Raw genomic sequence first — 18130 nt, 5'->3', positions numbered from 1 at the left:
CCACGGGATTTGAGGAGTTCCAGGGGCCATCAGTCCTCCCGTGGGACACATCAGGGGGATCCCTGATCACTGTGCCCCGGAGAGGAGGAGATCTGGGGCTGCACGAGCTGCCTGCGAACTGGGGAACAAAGCTGTGCCATCTGCCACGGCCTCTTTCAAGAGGCTCCTGCCTATCCAGGCTAACAATACAGCATTTCTTCAAAGGCTGAAATCTTTGCAAGAAAGCACTTGCAAAGCTCCACATAATGGTGCCATATGGTGGATCTTGCCATAACAATCCTCTCTATTTTCCTCCAGCAGCTAGACTTTCCACCAGATGGGTGAATGACTGATGTCCTTTATATCTGCTTGACACTCCTTGTCACTCCGAGGCTTGCAGTGAAATGCTCTGTGTGTGGTGCTGTGCACTGGGCTGGGATGCCTTGGTTTGGAGAGGGTAGGAGGAGCCCCAGCATGACCCAGGACCCCTCTCCTCACAGTGGGGTGTGTCACAGTGGCATCTCCACCCCTGCAGAATGAGAGAGATGCTTCCAGTGACTCCTCAGATTAGATGCTCCGAGGAGCTGCTGAGTCTGGTGTGGCTTTGCTTGCCCCTGAAGCACAAGGTGCTGCCTCTCCCTGATCCCACACCCTGCTCCCAGCCTGCATCCCTGCTGGTGGAGGGATGGGTTCAGAGGAGATGCTGCCCCAGACATTCCTCAACGCTTGTCTTCCCCAGGCTTTGAGGAAATTCCATTTACAGCTCCCAATGGGGCTTCGCAGCCTTTTCACTTCTGAGTTAGTGATGCAGAAGAAATTAGGGCAACCTCCATCCAGCCCTGCATCCTGCCTGTGATGTGCAGCAGCCTGTTTTCAGCCTGTGGAACCAGAGCAGGTAACCTTCCCTGGGTCCCTTTGCCCAGATTCCAGCAGCTGGCAAGTTTTTTGGTATTTGGGGAGGTGACAGCAGGAGACGAGTGGCTGTGCAGTGTCCCCAGCCCCCAGACTCAGGGGGGGTGCAGACCTTTGCCCACTGATGTTGCCTGGGCTTTATGCCTTCCCCTCACATGGAAGGCAGGGGGAAGGAAGCCTATTCATCCCTGCTGCTTTATGAAGTAGTGGAAAAACTTATGAGCCTGAGGAACAATAAAAAGGTCTCTGGCAGCTTAAAAGATTTATCACAGCATTTGTTTTTGCTGTACTTGGGGCAACTAATGCATTTCATCCGAGCTGCTCTCTGGATGCTATCAGGAGATAGTTAGGAGATAGTATCCCTTGTCACAGACATTAAATCTGTTGCCTTTGAAATGCTTCGTGGTGGTCGATGGCTCTGTGGCTCCCAATGTGCAGTGCTGGGGCAGGATTCTCCAAGCATAACTGTCCCTTGGAGCTGTGCCTTGCCTTGCTCTTGGCATGCTGGGATGATGGCTGTTTTATGTGCTGCTTGAACAGGGAGCTTATAAACGTGAGGAGAAGTGGTGGTGTGATCAGTGTGAGCACTGCTGTGTGTCAGTAACAGCCCTGGGTTGGGAACTCATTGCTGGTGATATCCAGTTGTACTTAGGAACTTCAGTAATGTGCTTTTCCCCCGGGTTCCTAATCCAATAAGGAGAAAGTATGAGGTTTTGGGCTTTGCAAAACAACATGGCTTTTAAGTAGCAGCTGAGGGATCAGCTGCAAAGCCAAGCTTTGCATTTCATGCTTGCAGGTCAGCTGTTGTATTTTGCTGCCTGGTCCTTCCAACATTAAGGACTTCAGGATTCTGAGAACCACTGAATGGTGACCGAAGCCATTTCCCCTATATCTGCAAAGAAAAGCATGTGGTTGGTGGCTGGAAAAAATTACAATTGGAGCAGCCCTTGTGTCCTGGGGAAGTCACCCCTTTCTACAGAGTCAATCCAGAGCCAGATGCTGAGCATGGAGCTCCTGACCCCATCCCACTGCTGTCTCCCAAAACCAAGCACCCTTGGCTTATGAATCACTTCTAAGAAGATGTGAAGGGAACCAAATGATTGGTAATATCTGCTTTAAATTCACTCTACAGGGATCTGTGTGCCATATGAGCACTTTTACCAGGCTGCCCAATTTCTGTTTCTTGGATGTGAACAGTCTGGACCTGCCAGGCTCCCACCCCAGCCCAGCGCTCACGGCGCTTTTTTTCATCACCTCGTGTTGTTAACACCCTCCCAGATAATCTCTAAATGCACCTTTTGATAGGCAAGCATCTGCTGGAGGAGTCACACACCTACACGGTCAGAAAATCAGGGTTTTCTGCCTACGTGTGTTCCCTGGACCTGAACGAACCCACCCGCCGAGGAACGCTGTATTTCAGCAGGAACAGCCCTGCAATTGCAGTATCTGTTACTGCTGCAAACCAGCGTGGGGGCTTGCCCAAAAAACGTGCTGTTCCCAACCCCTGATTTTACAGAGGAACCGTGTTACAGCACAATGTGAATCTCAGCTGAAGGCAGAGAGCACATAAGGAACCCCTTTGTTTCCAGGAGGAGTACAAGTGAAGTGGAAAAATAATACAGTCTACCTGCTAAATGCTTTCCACTTTGCACTTCGTAAAAGAGGAGGCCACATCCCTGGGAGATGCCTGGGTTTGGAAATGCATGGGTGACCTTCATTGAGGCATTTAGGTTTTTGGCTTGCACTCGCTCTGAGTATTTCTGGCACGGGTCACCACGGAGGGTACCAGCCTCTTTGGATGGGGAATCTGCTCCAGCAGAGTCTCCCTCCTGGCTGCTCAGTGGCTGGGTGGTGTTGTGTTGCCCTGGTTTTTCTGAGATTTTTTAAAGCCTTCTACTTGACTGTAAGATAGAGTCAGTTCTTTAGCTACTGTTGCAATATTAAGGGTCAGTCTTTCACTTTCTACGCTTTGGAACATAAACAACCTTTCTTGTTTTTGTTCACTGTCCTTTGCTTACATATTTCCAGCCTGAAAACAATGTTAGTTGACAGCTGGCATGGCCAGTAGGGTGAAGGGGTAGTAACCCCAAGAGCCAATGTGCTTCCAGACCCACAAAATTATAAAAGGAAAGAAATAAACAGGCTGGCCCTCTTTTTCTCGGTGGGGAGCAGCTTTCACTGAAGACCTCTGCCTCTGTGTGGTTGATTATTGCGTTCCAGGCAACAGTGTTGCTGGAGTTATGAGCAGGATTGGACAGCAGATGAGTTGTGCTCTATCACCATCCCCAGCTGGAAGCATTCCTGCCTGGAATAGCCTGTGCCTGCCTTGTATCCATTTGCAGATACGAGTGGAGCTGTCCCTGCTGCTGTAGTATCTGGTTGTTGGCAGAGCTGGGTGTTCCTCAGCGTGGGAACATCACCAAGGTCAGCTTTTGGCAGCCCAGGCTTTCACAGCCCTGCAGGGAGGATCCTGCCTGAGTGCCCAGCCATCCTAATTCCCAGGAACTCCAGAGTTCAAGTCAATTTTGTTATTTACAAGGATCAGATTCCCTTTCCCAACCACACCAAACATCTGTAAGCCAGTCTGATGCCTGCTTGCACGTCACATCTTACTGAGTGTCAGACCCTGAAATCATAGAAATCACAGAATGGTTTGGGTCAGAAGGGACCTTAAGGATCATCTCAATCCAGCCCCCCTGCCATGGACAGGGATACTTTCCACCAGACCAGGTTGCTCCAAGTCTCATCCAGCCTTGGTCAGAAGTATCCTCCTCTCAGGGCGACTCTGCTTTGCACCTGAGTAAGTTCCTGAAAATGCCATTGGGGTGCCAGGTGTGACTAAAGCCAGGCCTGTGAGGGGTGAGGACTTGTCCCATCCAGGTGTCCTTTTCCATCCTTGTGTTGCTCCACCAGCATCAGGCTGTAGCTGGCTTCTGCTTCCCATGGCTGCATTCCCGAGGTCCTACAACCAGAGTGGCACCTCTTGGGAAACTTCCAGGATTAAGCTGGTGTGGGGCTTTGTAGCCTCTAATTCCATCCAGCTCCTTTTTGAAACCCTTCCTAGAGCATTATCTGGGGAAACCTTGGCAAGGTTTAGCCCCAGACCAACCATCCACAGTGTTCCTACCTGAGCATCCCTGTCAGGCAGGGGACGTCTGGAGCCACACTTGACCTGTTGGCTTGATTTCCATCTTGAGCAGCTCCCTGGGATGCCAGCAGCAGCAGCAGTGTAAAATCTGACTGAAAGAGAGCTGCTGCTTTGGTTCTGTAAAGAGGTGAGAGATCCACATCTAAAATCTTACTTATTTTCCAGCTTCATGCTTTATTGTGGTAGGAGGTGCACCCACCAAAGGACAGCCATCCCCATCTCTGCTTGATTGGATTGAATCCATTTGAGCTGTCACAGTAGTAGATAATAGGCTGAGACATATTTTTGTTGTTTTTTCAGGGTTTATGTACAATTGTGTGGAAAAAGTGCGCTGGTGATGCACCTGCAGGGCTCCTAGATCTGAGGCTGCTCTGCAGGGTGAAACTGTGTAGATCAATAACTCAGGCTGGAAAAGTACCCGGGGTTAATTAAAATGGGAGAAAGGTTTTCCAGATAAGGTTGGTTAAAAGGTCACAGGAGGCCAAGCTCAATAAATAACATTAAAAAAAAGTGTATATGAGGTTTTATATATATATATATATATATATAATAACAAAAAGGAAGGAGCAACTAAGTGGATACCTCAGTTAAAATACACTAATACTGAAACATGAGCAGCTTTGCGACCTTTAGCCTGTTAAAATAATTAATTGAATTAAAATATTAAAGCATTACATGCTGTCTGCCTCAATTAGGTGTTTGAACTGATGGGGAACATGAATCAATGCAGCTGGGGTTTATTGGAGGGTTAAATCAGCTAGTGATGGCCATAATCTTTCCTGCAGAGGAAGGAAGGAATATTTATTTTATTTATGTCTGTCCAGTATGTTCAGGTCAATAACTGAGCAGGGTGGATTGGGGTCTTTCTGGGACTAGGATGAAAAATTCATTTTGGGAGGAGGTTAACCAGGCATGAGCACTTTGAAGTGCTTCTGTTACTCCTTGTTGCTGCTACTCATTCACTTGGCTGTGAGCAATTTCCTTTATTCAGGAAATTCATTACATGATAAAGGCAAAATGAATAATCTTTTATCTGTTATGCTTATTCATTAAGAAATATGAATAGTTGATTTTTGTTCGTGTTCTGTAATTGCAGCTGCAGGTTGTCATGGAGAAATTAAAAATACACAGTGATAATATTAGCAGGGGTTGGCTTGTCTGAGGAGCTGTTTTTAAGCTCTCAGGGTACTGCAGCTGAAAAGAAGTGTGCTGAGGAGGAGGCATTTTTATTAGTGATCATAAAAGCAAAAGACTTTTTTTAAAAAAACCCTGAGATAAATCTGCATACACTGAGAATTGTAGTTGCCTAAATAAAGCTGGAGGAGCTCCTCCTGCGGCACAGGGTGGGTGTGGAGGCCGAGGGGTTGTTTGTAGCAGCCACTGATTAATAAGGATTAATACATCTTTTTTTTTTTCCCCAAGAAAACAGCTTAAAAAGAAAATAATGAGCTGAGTAGGGAGTGTTGTGAGGCAGGGGTTTGCTGGAGGCAGCAGGGCTGGCAGTGGAGCAGCATGGAAAAACATGAGCTGAGGAACGGGGGGAAAATGCTGATTGCCACTTCCCCTGACACCACAGCGTTCTGGGATAAATCACACTGATGAACTTGGAGAAGAATGCCTGGAAGAGAGTGAAAAAGTGATATGACCCCTGAGAAAGGAAGGCGGTGCAGGCTTCAACAGGCCATTATTTATTGACTTTTTAATTCCCATGCTGGACCCCTTAATGCCAAACATTGCCAAAAAGTTCACACTTTGTTTTTTCCTTCTGTTTTTTTCCAAATTTTTAAACAATCTTGGATCTCTCTCATGCTTAATGTGATGATGCAAGAGGTCTCATCTTTACATGCTATAGCCTTGCTTACAGAAGTTTCTAAACTCTATGCATCCATCCATCATGAGTAAATTCACTTGTTATTTATTATATTGGTCATTTATTGGTCCAGTGATAGGATTTTTGTACATGTATACATATATATACACACACACATGTATGTATAAGTAAATCCAGAGATAGAGAAGTTGTGAGTGCCTCATTTGCCTCATCCGTGGAAGTTTTAAAGCCAGGTTAGATGGACTTGGAGCACCTTGGTCTCTGCTCACAGAGAATGGGTTGAAACTAGCTGATCTTTATGCTCCTGCCCAAAACAAGCTTTTCTATCATTCTGTAAACATACATATGTATGTATATACAAAGCCAGCACAAACCAGCAAATTTTAAATAATCATTGTTTCAGTTATGGCAGTGGGTGACCCCCAGTCTCCTCCATGTACTACACTTACACAATTTATCAGCCAGAAAGGTGCATAAAAGGTTGTTGATTTAAAGGTTTTTCATCTTCTTTTCTTACAACCTGTAAGGCTATTTTGGAGTTGCAGACCCCTCTACAGGGAGTTGTTCCTTTTTTAATCTGTGCTCCCCAGGTGCTGCATGGAGAATGTTTGATGGCATGAAGGAGCTGTGACATGTAGGGGAAAAACCCGTGCTGGTCACCCTGTGGTCTTGTGGATGTGGGTGGGCAGCACCTGGGCTCACCCAGCTCCACGAACCCATCCTGGAGATCATCCAGGAGTCAGGAGGTTTGCAGCATCCTGCTGTCTCCCTCCTGTTGCCCCCACGAAAGCCCGTGGCTCTCAGTCTGTGGAAGATGCTCATTAAAGCACAAGTGAAATGGCAGGGACAGGAGTTTGTCTCAAACACGACTGTGCTGTGAGGCTGAGGCTGGACCTGATGCTTCTCCTGCTGGGAGGGTCAAACATTTCTTCCAGAGGCTTTTTGGCTTGATCTGGCTTTGCCTTCAGGAGGGGTAGGAGGTGGCAGTGGCTACCAACCAGAGGGGTGGTGGCATCTCCCTCCCTTGGGGATGCTCATCTGTACATTGCAGTGGCCCTGCCTGACCAGGGGGTTGATTGACCAGAGGTCTCCTCATGCCATGAGCTGCCAGCTCGGGAAGGTGCAGGCTGTGGGAGGAACATCTGTCCCTGGATGTTGCTGTGTGTCCTTCCACCACTTGTTTGGCCCACAGGGTTGTGCTCACTGTGTGCTGAGCTGAGCTGAGCATTTCTTAGGCAGCTTTAGGGGAATGGTATGAGATCTCACCTTCAGTGGAGCTCGTGCTGTGCTCAGAGACAGGGGGTGAGGTTTGCTTGGCTGGAAGGGAGAGCTGTCAGCAGAGCACACAGCATGGAACTGTTGTACCTCCTGGAAATAGCAAAATACACACTGAGAGTCAAAGCTCCCCTGTGAGGTTTTTTTTTAAAACCATATTCAAATGAAGATTTAATGTGGAAACCTGCTTCCTGATGTAAAGGTGAAGAGTTTAGCTGTACAGGATAAATATTTAAGAGCAGCGTATCTCTTTCCAGTAAAAACACTCTGGGCAGAGACTTCCTTTTGGTGGTGAAATGAGGCTGCTATTTCATGTGCCACTGACCCAGTTCCAAAAAAAGTATTAAAAACAGTGAAGCTGGCAGATCCTGACACGGGAGGCAGCCAGGTGGAAGGGGCAGAGCTGTGAGAGGTGAGGCTGAAGAGAGGGGTGAGGGCAGTGAGGGTGATGGACACAGAGCCCCTGGTTGTCTTCTCACTCTTCAACAGCTGCCAGCCTAGCACGCTGCAGAGGGAGTGTGTGGGTTGCAAATGGCCCGTAAAATGAATTGCCAGTTAGAATCACCTAATTATCAAGCTCATGATTATTAATTGAAGGCCCATATGGGTGTGAGTTTCTGCGGGGCTGCTGCTCCGATTGGTTGTTAAAGGCTTTGTGGGAGCTGCATTTCTACAGTGGGCTGTGAGCCCCCAGAAAACAGGGGGTGTTCCTGTCCTTTCTTGATCTTTTGGGGTTGGAAAGGGCACTTTCTGAGCAGCCTGCACTGAGATGCACATCAGTGAGCCTAAGCAAGGGGCTGGAGGTGGCTGCAGGAATCCCCACACACGTAAAAAGCAGCAGAGACCTGGCTCTTGGCAGCTGAGTCACTGTTAGGGCTCCCAATAGCAGTCATTAGTCACTCTTTGATTATGAGGATTTTCATACTCACTGGGTGCCACACAGTATTTATTTAAACACCTCTCCCAAGCATCCTGCAAGATATCATTAGGTAGGTGTTGTTGAGTGATGCAGGGCTGCGATGACTGAACATGTTACAGCTGGGGCACGATGAAATGTGCTGTGTGAGACTTAGAAGCCTTTCTGCACCTTTTTTGGATGTGTTTGCACGTTGTCATGTGCCAGCACCTACCTAATATGTTCTTCTGTTTTGTCCCTTCTTGCTCCCGCTTAGGCTTCAGCTTGATTTAGATTTTTTTTTCCCCTAGATTAATAAATCTTCACATTTGCACAAGATGTCTTTTAAGGATATGGGCATTTTGAAAGCTTCAGTAAATATTTTTCTGAGGACCTAAGTGCAGATGTGCATGGCTGATGCTTTCATGCCTGATTATCAAATTCACATGGCCAGAAAGTGGGGTCACAGTGGAAGCAGTTTCTCTCAAACCCTCACCACAGAGGTAAATATTCATCAAGAGGCCCTTGTTCTCCCCCACACTCCCAGATTTACTTTTCCAATGAGCTGAATTTCAGCCAGGTCCCTGTGTAGGTGTCATCCTGTTGGTCACCTCTAGACTTTCAAAAAAGCATTCAAGGCCAAGTTGTATGGGACTCTGAACAACCTGGTTTAGAAGGTGGAGAATGTTGGAACGAGGTGATATTTAAGGTCTCTCCCAGCCCAAACCATTCTGTCATTTCTGTGGACTGAGGCTGAAGCAGAGCTTGGATGTTTGACTGGCTCATAGCCTGAGGAGACAACGGGGCAGTGCAGTTTTGATTTTGAAGGGTGAAGGAGGCTTGCCCAAGGCTGGGGTGGAGGTTGGTTGCTTGATAGGAATCTCTGACCTCCCAAGCTGTAAGGACATGGGCATGTTTGAGAATGGCACTGGCTGGAGCAGTCCCAAGGCCAGGCTCTCCTCCCTGGGGCAGGAGCATGAGGTGTGTCTCGCACTGGGCCCAGGTTTTCTCAGTCCTCTCTTTTCCCCCAGTCTCTGTTGTACCAGCATGGTTTTTTTCTGTTGTAAAGGTGTCCAGGTCTGCTTCCAGAACTGCACTGGATCAACTCTGTGCAGCATGGTGGTTTGAAGATTTGGGGTAAAAAGGTCAGAGAAGAGGCAAAGCCTCCCCCATGAATACGTAATAGAAAAAGCCCTGCAACACCTTTCCTTTTGAGGAGTAACTTCATCAAGAAAAGAAATCAATACCTGCAGTGGATAGACAAGCTTTTCTGAGATGTTTTGGGACTGCTAGCAGCCCTTTGTCCCTGGTTGTTGTACTGGAGGACCACTAGGTTTGGGTTACGAGATACTGAAAGCTCCCTTCCCTGGCTGCTGGGTGCAATATGAGCTCAAATTAGATCAGCTGAATTCCTTGGTGGCCTGTGTGCTTGCTGATGCAAGTACCCATCTTTTCCCAGAGGCATCTTGCTCAGCCTTCCCCAGATGTGGCTTTGATTGGGGTACAGAAGCTGCCAGTTTTAGTTGCTAAGTGTTATTGTTCAGGAAGGGAAGCTTTAACTGTTCTCCATGTGCGTTGTTTTGTGTTTTTTGTTTTTTTTTTTGCTTGCTGGAATTAAATGTGTAATTTTTAATGGGGATCCTCTTACTTAAATCCGCTGTCTGGGTGGGATGAGTTGGCTTGAAGCCATGGCAGGGCTTTCCTGTGACCTTCTGCAGCCTCTCCAGTATCTGACTGCTGCCCCCAAACCCCTCCAGCACGAGGATTATCACCAGTGGGGGTGATTTTAAGACACCCATGGTTCTCAGATCGATGTTGGCTTTAGCAACGAGCCTCCCAGCCCTGCCTGAATGTTTTATTTAGTTCCCTCATAAAAGCTTTGACCTACATCTAGCACCAGGAAGAGATGAGGCTTTGATAATGCTCGGGCATCCCGGCGGAGGGCACAGCGCTCAGCGAGCTTCCAAGTCGAAAATGGATGTGTACTTTAAAAGATCAGATAAACCAATAAAGGCTTCAGTCAGTAAACAGCTTTATCTCTGCCAGGCAGTACGTGATCCAGTTTTGATGGAGAGGATGTACCTCTTTATGAACTGTGGGTATTAGGAAAAGAGCTTTCTATTTTTAGCTGTAGGAAAACGAAGCAAAAGCCAAAACATCTAAAGTTTTTGATGATATGAGGGTGTCAGCAATGGAAATGGGATTTTCCACTCAGAGTGAGGTGCTCCAGTGAAGCAATGATGATCAAAAAGAAAGGTCCTCTTTGAATTTTTCTTTGCAGTGTGTGTTTGAGATGAGATTGCTCACCTGAAGCTGTCAGTGTGAGTCTCGTGGGCAGCCGTGATGGGTTTATGGGTGTCCTTTCTAAAACACTTCCAGCCCTTAAAAGCAATGGAGGAGATGTCTGGGAGGGACAAGGCAGGGAAGTTTGCAGCCCAGAGTCAGGGGAGGTCAGCAAGAGCAGGATGAGAATTGGCATCGTGTCCCTGACAAATCAAGGGTTGGTGCTGTGGGGTCACTGCTGCGCCGTGGTGTGGCCCCACATTGACTTATTGTCTTGGTTTGGAAAGACAGGCATCTGTCAGGGGAAACCCGAGTTTCCCTTGGAATGGAGAATGTAAAAAACCTCCTCCCTCTAAATTATTACACTTTTGCAATTAGGAGCTTTCAGGCAAAAATATGGGAATAGGAATAACAGATGTTTACTAGGAATATTAAAAAAATACAAGTGCAGTAGTACAAAAAACAAAGAAGCAAACAAACAAAAGTCCTAGAAAACCCTGACAGAGTCAGAGATATGACCTGACACCCTGTTGTTAGGGTTGGAAGGAGTCCAGATAAATCCTGCTGGAGTAACAGATGTTGTTCTGTGGAGTAGAGATGATCCTGTAGAGAAAAGAAAAGGGTCCAGTGCTGGCGAGATGGGTCCAGTCTTCCTCCAAGGATTCAGAGGAAAACCAGCTGCATTAGTGTTTGGGATTGCAGGTTTTATGCCGGTGGAAAGGCTTTGGCTCCTCCCACAGAGTGAAGCATCTCACAATGGGATGAAGTAACATTATCAGTCATGTGAGAGGCCTTAAATGGCCCATTCACAGGTGATGTCCCTCGGAGGAGGATGGATGGAGGAGGAGAGAAGAGCAATATCTCCAATGGGTTTCAACAGATGAAAATAGATTACACATTTTTGGTTACATTTTTCAACCTAAGACCCTTACACTGCATGTCTGGGGGGCTGTGTCTGTGCCATCCCCTGTTTGTGTACTCAGGCTGCATATTTTGTGTTTCTTTTCCCCTTTTAGGATGAGCTTGACCTCACTGACAAGCACAGAGAGGCCATGTTTGCACTGCCAGCAGAGAAGAAGTGGCAGATCTACTGCAGCAAGAAAAAGGTAAGAGACCTGCTGGGTGCTGAGCCTCTTCCCTCTCGTGCAGGATGGGGAGGAGTTGTGGGGGAAGGACACAGCTCTCTTGGGATGCCAGGTGGTATTTGGGGTGTTCCTGTTCCTGGAGTGACCTCGGGAAAGCAAGGTCTTTGGTCCCCAGCCCATTGGGGCTGGAAGGGGCGTCCCCACGACCTGCATGGGTGTCCCCACAACCCACATGGGTGTCCCCATGACCTGCATGGGTGTCCCCAAGCCCATGCTCATCCCTGCCAGCACATCAGGGCCACGTGGAACTCTGTGGGCACTGGGGTTGGCCTTGCAGGGGAGAGGGGCTGCTCCCCATCTCCTCAGAGCCCGTCCCAGTATCTAAAGGGGGTTTGTAAAACAGATGAGGACAGACTTTGTAATAGGGGCTGTTGCAGTAGGACAAGAGGTGATGATTTCAAGCAGGAAGTTTTATTTAGGTTTGTTAAAGGAAGAAGGTTTTTACAGTGAGGGTGTTGAAACACTGGCACAGGTTGCCCAGAGAAGCTGTGGCTGCCCCATCCCTGGAAGTGTTCCAGGCCAGGTTGGATGGGGTTTGGACCAACCTGGCCTGGTGGCAGGTGTCCCTGCTGGCAGCAGGGACATTGGAACCAGCTGATCTTTAAGGTTCCTGCCAACACAAACCATTCTAGGGTTCTGTGATTCTATTCCCTAATTTGCCCCTGTGCCTCTCCCCTGGCTGCAGGGGGTGGCTGGGCAGGGCTGGCAGTCACTGGCCCCACTCAAAGGCTGCTTGCTGCTGTAAATGCCTCTTTTCTCCTGCTCTAGCAATGGCACCAGATTTTCCATCCGCATTTTAGGCCAAGAGCAGGCTTACCTTGCTCATGTAGGATTAAGTTTTAAGCCTCTCATAAATACCCCTGAAATCCCTGTATTATTGTTAGACAGAGGCCTGCCATGCCCGAGATTTAAATTGGAGGGGAGAGGGGATGTTAACAAATTACAGGCACTGGGCTGGATCAACAGGAGAGTGGGCAGGGGATGCTCACTCCTCACTCCCTGGTGGATCAGCAGAGCCTTGCCCTGGTGTGTCTGGATAATGGGAGGGTTAAATCAAGCAAAGCCATGTAATGATTATTGTGAGTGGAGATTATGTGCTATCTAATCTCCTGAGGAAGGGTTTAGATGGAGCTGTTGGGGGCTCTTTCCCTGTCCAGAACCTCCTTGCATCGTGGTTTTTTAAGGGCTGTGTTGTCAAACTCCTTGCTCACGAGGAGAAGGAGCCACAGAAGTGCCTGTGGCATCCTCTGGGAGCAGGCTGGATCCTGGCTGCTGCTCTCCTCTGGTCCTCATTCCTCTGGCTCTTCCCAGCCACTCCTTCCCTGCCTGTGATGCCATCGCAGTGAGCTGCAGAGTGTGTGCCACTGCTTGTCCTGGTGGAGATGTGCTGGTGAAGACAAATCTTTTCTCCTGCTTTTTCATTAAAAATGCTTTTTCATATCAATGAGGGCTCCAGCCATGGAGGAGATGAGGAATTACATGGGCTGGAGAACATGTCTGTGCACAGCAGGCTCTAGGCTGTGCTGCCCTGTGTGATGGTGACTGGTGAGCAGCAGAAAGCACTGGTGGATGTCCTGGCAGCCCGTGGCAAATCTTACTTGTGCTCCTGTGTATTTATGAGGCCAGATCACCTACATGGCAGCCTGGCATTGAGGAGAGGGCCTGGACTTCTCCAGCTGAGAGCAGTGTCTGCTTTTTGGGCAGGGCAGCAGAGCTGGGGTAGGACAGTGGCCCTACCTCCCTTGAGTGGCAGCGATTTGGGAAGTGCAGGATGCCCAAAGCCTGTGTTTAACAGCAAGTTGTTGCTTGAGATGCTTTGTAACTCCCAGTTTCACCTGATGGCTCCCAGGGGGCTGGCAAAGATGGACATCAGTCTCAGGCAGCTGCCTGACTTACCAACAATCCAAAATTGTCCCCTGAGCAGTTTTTGCTCTTTACTCTGCTGGCAGTTTTGGCTGGCGCTTCTGCTTTGCTGTCGGTGTCATCCACCACACTCAGCTCTCCAGAGAACATCCCAGATGTTGCTGGTTTTTATATTCCTGTGACAGACCAGATTTCATAAAAGGGAACCAAAAATGAGACATTTTTTACTGGGTTGTTCTGGAAAGAGACCTGACAGCACCTGGCCTTGGCCGTGCCTGCTGAGAGGAAATAGGGGAATCCACCTATTCCCCAGGCATGTTTCTTTCCCTGGAATATTTCCCCCTGGCCCGCAGCCTTGTATCCTGGTTTCTCTGCCCTGCCAGCAGCTGGTTTTATCCCAGCCCCCAGGCCTGGCTTGGCAGGGTGGAGGCTTTGTTCTCCCTTCTTCTCCATCCCTGGAGACAGCGGGGTTTGATCCCATCCTTGGGGAATTGCACTGCATGAACCCCTCGTGGTCCCACCCCTCCTGCATCACCCTGTGTCACTCAGGGGACAGGGGGACAAAAAGCATCTTGTGATGGGGCTGGCAGGTTCTGTCAGCAGCAACCCGAGGAGGAACTGAGGTCTGCACTAAACCCAGCAGTGCTGGGCTCAGGAGAGAGATTTAAACATTATTGGAGAGACCTTCTGTGAAGTTAACAGCCCCTCTGAGGCTGGGATAAAGCAGGGAAATGCAGAGGCAGGGATGCACCAACAGTGGGATGCAATCTGCTTTCAGGAGTGGTATTTCTGGATGATGACTCGTTTCATACCTCATCCCAAAATATTTCTGGCCCTGCTGGCCCTGCTCTCCAGGAGAGGATATTGCTCGGAAGTGCAGGGAGGAAGCAGCAGGGATTCCAGACCTGCTGTTTCTTTGGCTGTGAGCTTGCCTCAGTGCAGGAGGGTGACTCAGGATGGCCTTTTCCAGGGGGAGTTAATGATTAACCCTTCGTGCTTAGTCTGCAGGACCTGTTTAACAGCAGGGGATTTGGCTCCTGACAGCCTGTGTACATCATCTCAAGCTGTTACAGCAGCTCAAAGGGTGGCTTTTATGAGCCTCAAAATAATGGGTGGATGTGGCACCAGTGCCATGGTTTAGTTGAGGTGTTAGGGCATGGGTTGGACTCGATGATTTTGAGGGAATCTTCCAACCTAGTAATTCTGTACAGGGTGTTGGGGCAGAAGCTCGGAATAAATAACCAGGTGGGAGGGATGGGTAGTGAAAAACAGCTCATGTGAATGCAGGGTCTGGCTCTGCCCCTCTCCCTTTGGGTCCAGCTGAGCATTTCTAAAGCTGGAGTGGAGGAAAAACGAGCTGCAGGGATGCCAAGGGATGCTGAGCTCTGTAAGCTTGTGGTGAAAACCCAGTGGCATCACTAACCCTGTGCACATCACTCTGAGTGGGGTGAAGCAAAGCTTGTATCTAAAATTTCCTCAGGGATCAGATAAAAACCAAGATCCTTTTGCATTAGGAAGAGGCAGCAGTGGTGATTTTCCAGGGGAAATATGTGATAAATAGGGAAATGAGTGATGTCTCTCAAATAATCCTCTATTTCCCAGCCAGCCAGCCTCTTTCCCCTCCAACTGCACCTTCCACCCACTCCCTCCAGAGAGCTTTGCTTTCCAGCTCGTTCTTCCACTTGTCCCGCTCAGTCCTGCAGCTCCTTCGTGGGGCTTGTGCTCCATTTCCTTCATTTCAAAAGCATCAGCTCCCCACATTTTTGCTGCAGTAGCAGAACTAAGAGCAAAAGCTGACAGAGATGGCATGCAGGGGAGGGGAGGATGGAATAGCTCGGCATTTTGCCGTGCTCCAGGGTCACCTGGGATGGATGAGAAGGATTTCACGGCCTCTGAGCATCCAGATATACCTGCTGTTACTGCAGCAGCAGGCTGAAATACCATCTCAGGTGTCATTTGCTCAGGCTGACCATGCTGTTTGCATGGCTGGGGGTGTTTTTCAGGGGGAAATGTTTGTAGTTTTTATCTTTCAAGGTAATTCCCCTTTTAGTTCCAATCACAACACACTTTTGTTTAAGCAAGGTTTTTCTCACTCTCCGGCCAAAAAATGCATCTGTTAGCAATCTTTTTGGATTTTAAAGTGAAGCTTTCCAAACAATGAACCAGCTGACTACGAAAGGCATCTGGTCATGCTGTATTTGCTTATGGGGAGCATAATTTTTAAACCCTGGGAAAAGCATACGAGGGCACGTGTGGATTTGTGGAGGAGAGGGTCTAGGAAGTGTTAGCATGTGGAAAACCAGAGCAGGCTGGGCTGGGCTGGTTCAGACCCTGAGATCCCAGCTTGGGGAGAGGCTGATGAGATTCCAGCCCTTTGCAGCATGGCTCCATGGGGAAGCAGCAGCTTTGTTGAATCATTTAGATGCTATTCCAGGGATACCTGGAGGGATGAGGGGGCTGTGGTGGGCCCAAACCTCCACCAGCACATGCCTGGCAAAGGCTGGGCCATGTTGGTGAAGCTGGGCTGGATTTAAACATCTCATACAGGCTGCAGACCCCTTGGCTTTAAAACCCACCCCTGCCACAGCCTGCTTCCTCTGTGACCTTGCAAGCAGCATCCAGGGGGATCATCCAGAGCAGTCAGGGAGGGAGGGGTTGGCAAAATGCAGTGAGCTGCCAGCTGCTGCCAGCTTTCCCTTGCTCTGCTGTTATGGAGCAGCAAGGAGGGTTTTGCACAATAAAAATTATGTCAGGACAGTGTGTAAGAGTGAGGGGGTGTTTCTGTTTTTGCAGCTGGTGCCAATGGAAGATGGGTTTTTTAATCCCTCTTTGTGCCTTTCCTGGGGAGTTCTCCTGGGGCAGACCAGCCTTGCAGGTGGTGCCAAGAGGAAGGTGAAGCACCAAAATTACAGAATTGTTAAGGTTGGGAAGACCTCTGAGGTCATTGAATCCAGCCATTAACCCAGTGCTGCCGTGTTCACCCTTAAACCATGGCCCCAATGCCACATCCCCACTTTTTTGAACACTGCAGGGATGGTGATTCCACCACTCCCTGGGCAGCCTGTTCCGGTGCCTGACCACATTTTCAGGGAAGAAATTTTTCCTAATACCCAATGCCAGCCTCCTGTGGTACAACCTGAGGCCTTTTCCTTTTATCCTATCGCTTGTTACCTTGGAGAAAAGCCACGACTGTTGTCACTGAAGGGCTCTCTGAGGCTTGCATGGAGCTGGCTGCTGTGAGCCAGCCCTGTCCTTCCAACCTTGTAGGATGGACAATAGGTAGGTGCAGAACTCAGCCAGCCACCATCAGTTATCCCAAAGCAGCTCCAGATCCCGTTATCCTAAAGCACCACCCTGGGCTGTGAGCATGAGGCAGGCTGCTGGATCAGGTGGGACATCACCTGCGGGCTGAGGATCTCAAAAGTGTTGCCAGAAGGTTGTTTAGGAAGCAGAGCAGGTGTGACAAAGCACTGAGGAGCATCACAGGTGTCTTTCTGCCCATGGGGAGATGCTGTGAGGGTGCTCTGCTCCCAGCAGCTGAATTCCTGTGGATCAGAGCAGCAGGAGCTTGTGGGGACGAACCTTCCAGGTGCACATAGGTAGAGACCAGCCTTGAAATTGCTTTCAGCCCCCACCTCCTTTGTGCAGTGGTCATTAGGAGGAGAAGGAAGAGAAGGAAGAGAAGGAAGTCTGGCTGTGGGAGCTGCTGGCACTCCAAGGGGGAGGCAGGAAGGCTGTGGCAATGTCAGGCTCATAACCAAGACAAGACAAGGCTGGGGAGTGTGAAATCTCCCTGGGAAGGGCAAAGGGATGGCTGGAGCTGGCAGATTGGTGACCCTCACTTGAGGAAGCTCCTGCTAATGAGGCACCTTGAGTGGGCACTGCTTTCCCTGGTGCTGAGGAGGGGATGGAGCTCGTTTGTTGGGTTCACATCACAACACCCCCTGCCTCTGCCACCAGGGAACAAAGCAGCCCAGTGGCAGCAGCTGTCAGCCCCATGCACAGAGCTCAGGGCTAAGGGACAGCAGAGGCTGTGACATGAGAGGGTGACGTGGTGACACTGGGATGGGATGATGGGATTTGTGTTTTTGCCAGGTCCCTGGAAAGAAGATGTAGGTGAGGGGAGCAGGTGGAACAAAGCAGGGGGTGGAGCACGGTCTGTCCATGTCTGCACAACTTTGGCATGTCTAAATTTTTGCAGCTGAGCACGTGTGTGGTGGCACATGGGGGCCTGGAGGACTGGGAGGGATGCTGATGTGCAATTAAAGCCATCAGTGTGTCTCTAACAGAGCAGCTCAGTCTGGGTTCCAGTAGGGTTCACATCAGCCCTTGCTCCTTTGCTGCTTGAGAGCACACACAGCACAGGCTGTGCCCAGAGAATAAGAAATTGGGAGATGTTCAGTGATGCAGTGGAACATCCTGGAGACACTCAGGTTGGAGCTCTGTGTCTGGGCATCCCTCCCCGAGGGCAGGCTGCAAAACCCACATCCCAAAACCCACCCTGCGTGCTGGGAAACCATTTTACACGCTCAGCCTTTCAAACCCGGGTGCTGGAGAGGTTCCTTCCTCCTCCTGGCTCTGAGCAGAGCCTTGTGACTCACTTCCCTCCGGGCTGTCGCTTTGTCAGGAGATTTCTTTACCACCAGGAATACACCAAAGGACACTTATCAGTGAGCTGTAGACCATTAGCCTCGGTAATTACCACTGAGCAACGTCCTGCAGCGAGCTGAGGGGAGGGAAGCCCATGCCCTGATCTTTGCCTGCTTTATTGTGCAGTCCCCCTTTGCCTGGGAAGCTGC

At 49.3% G+C, this 18130-nt stretch overlaps 1 protein-coding gene across 1 annotated transcript in view; it reads left to right on the top strand.

The window, feature by feature from the left end:
• Window positions 1–18130, top strand: part of DAAM1 (dishevelled associated activator of morphogenesis 1) — a 93060-nt gene that overhangs the window by 40974 nt on the left and 33956 nt on the right. The window contains exon 4 of the mRNA XM_063399583.1: window positions 11340–11429. Within this exon, the coding sequence (XP_063255653.1) occupies window positions 11340–11429 (90 nt within the window). The remainder of the gene's footprint in view (window positions 1–11339; window positions 11430–18130) is intronic.

Source organism: Prinia subflava, chromosome 5 (genome assembly GCF_021018805.1).
Source record: "Prinia subflava isolate CZ2003 ecotype Zambia chromosome 5, Cam_Psub_1.2, whole genome shotgun sequence".
In the NCBI taxonomy this organism is placed as follows: Eukaryota; Metazoa; Chordata; class Aves; order Passeriformes; family Cisticolidae; genus Prinia; species Prinia subflava.
This window is presented reverse-complemented; position numbering and strand designations above follow the sequence as displayed.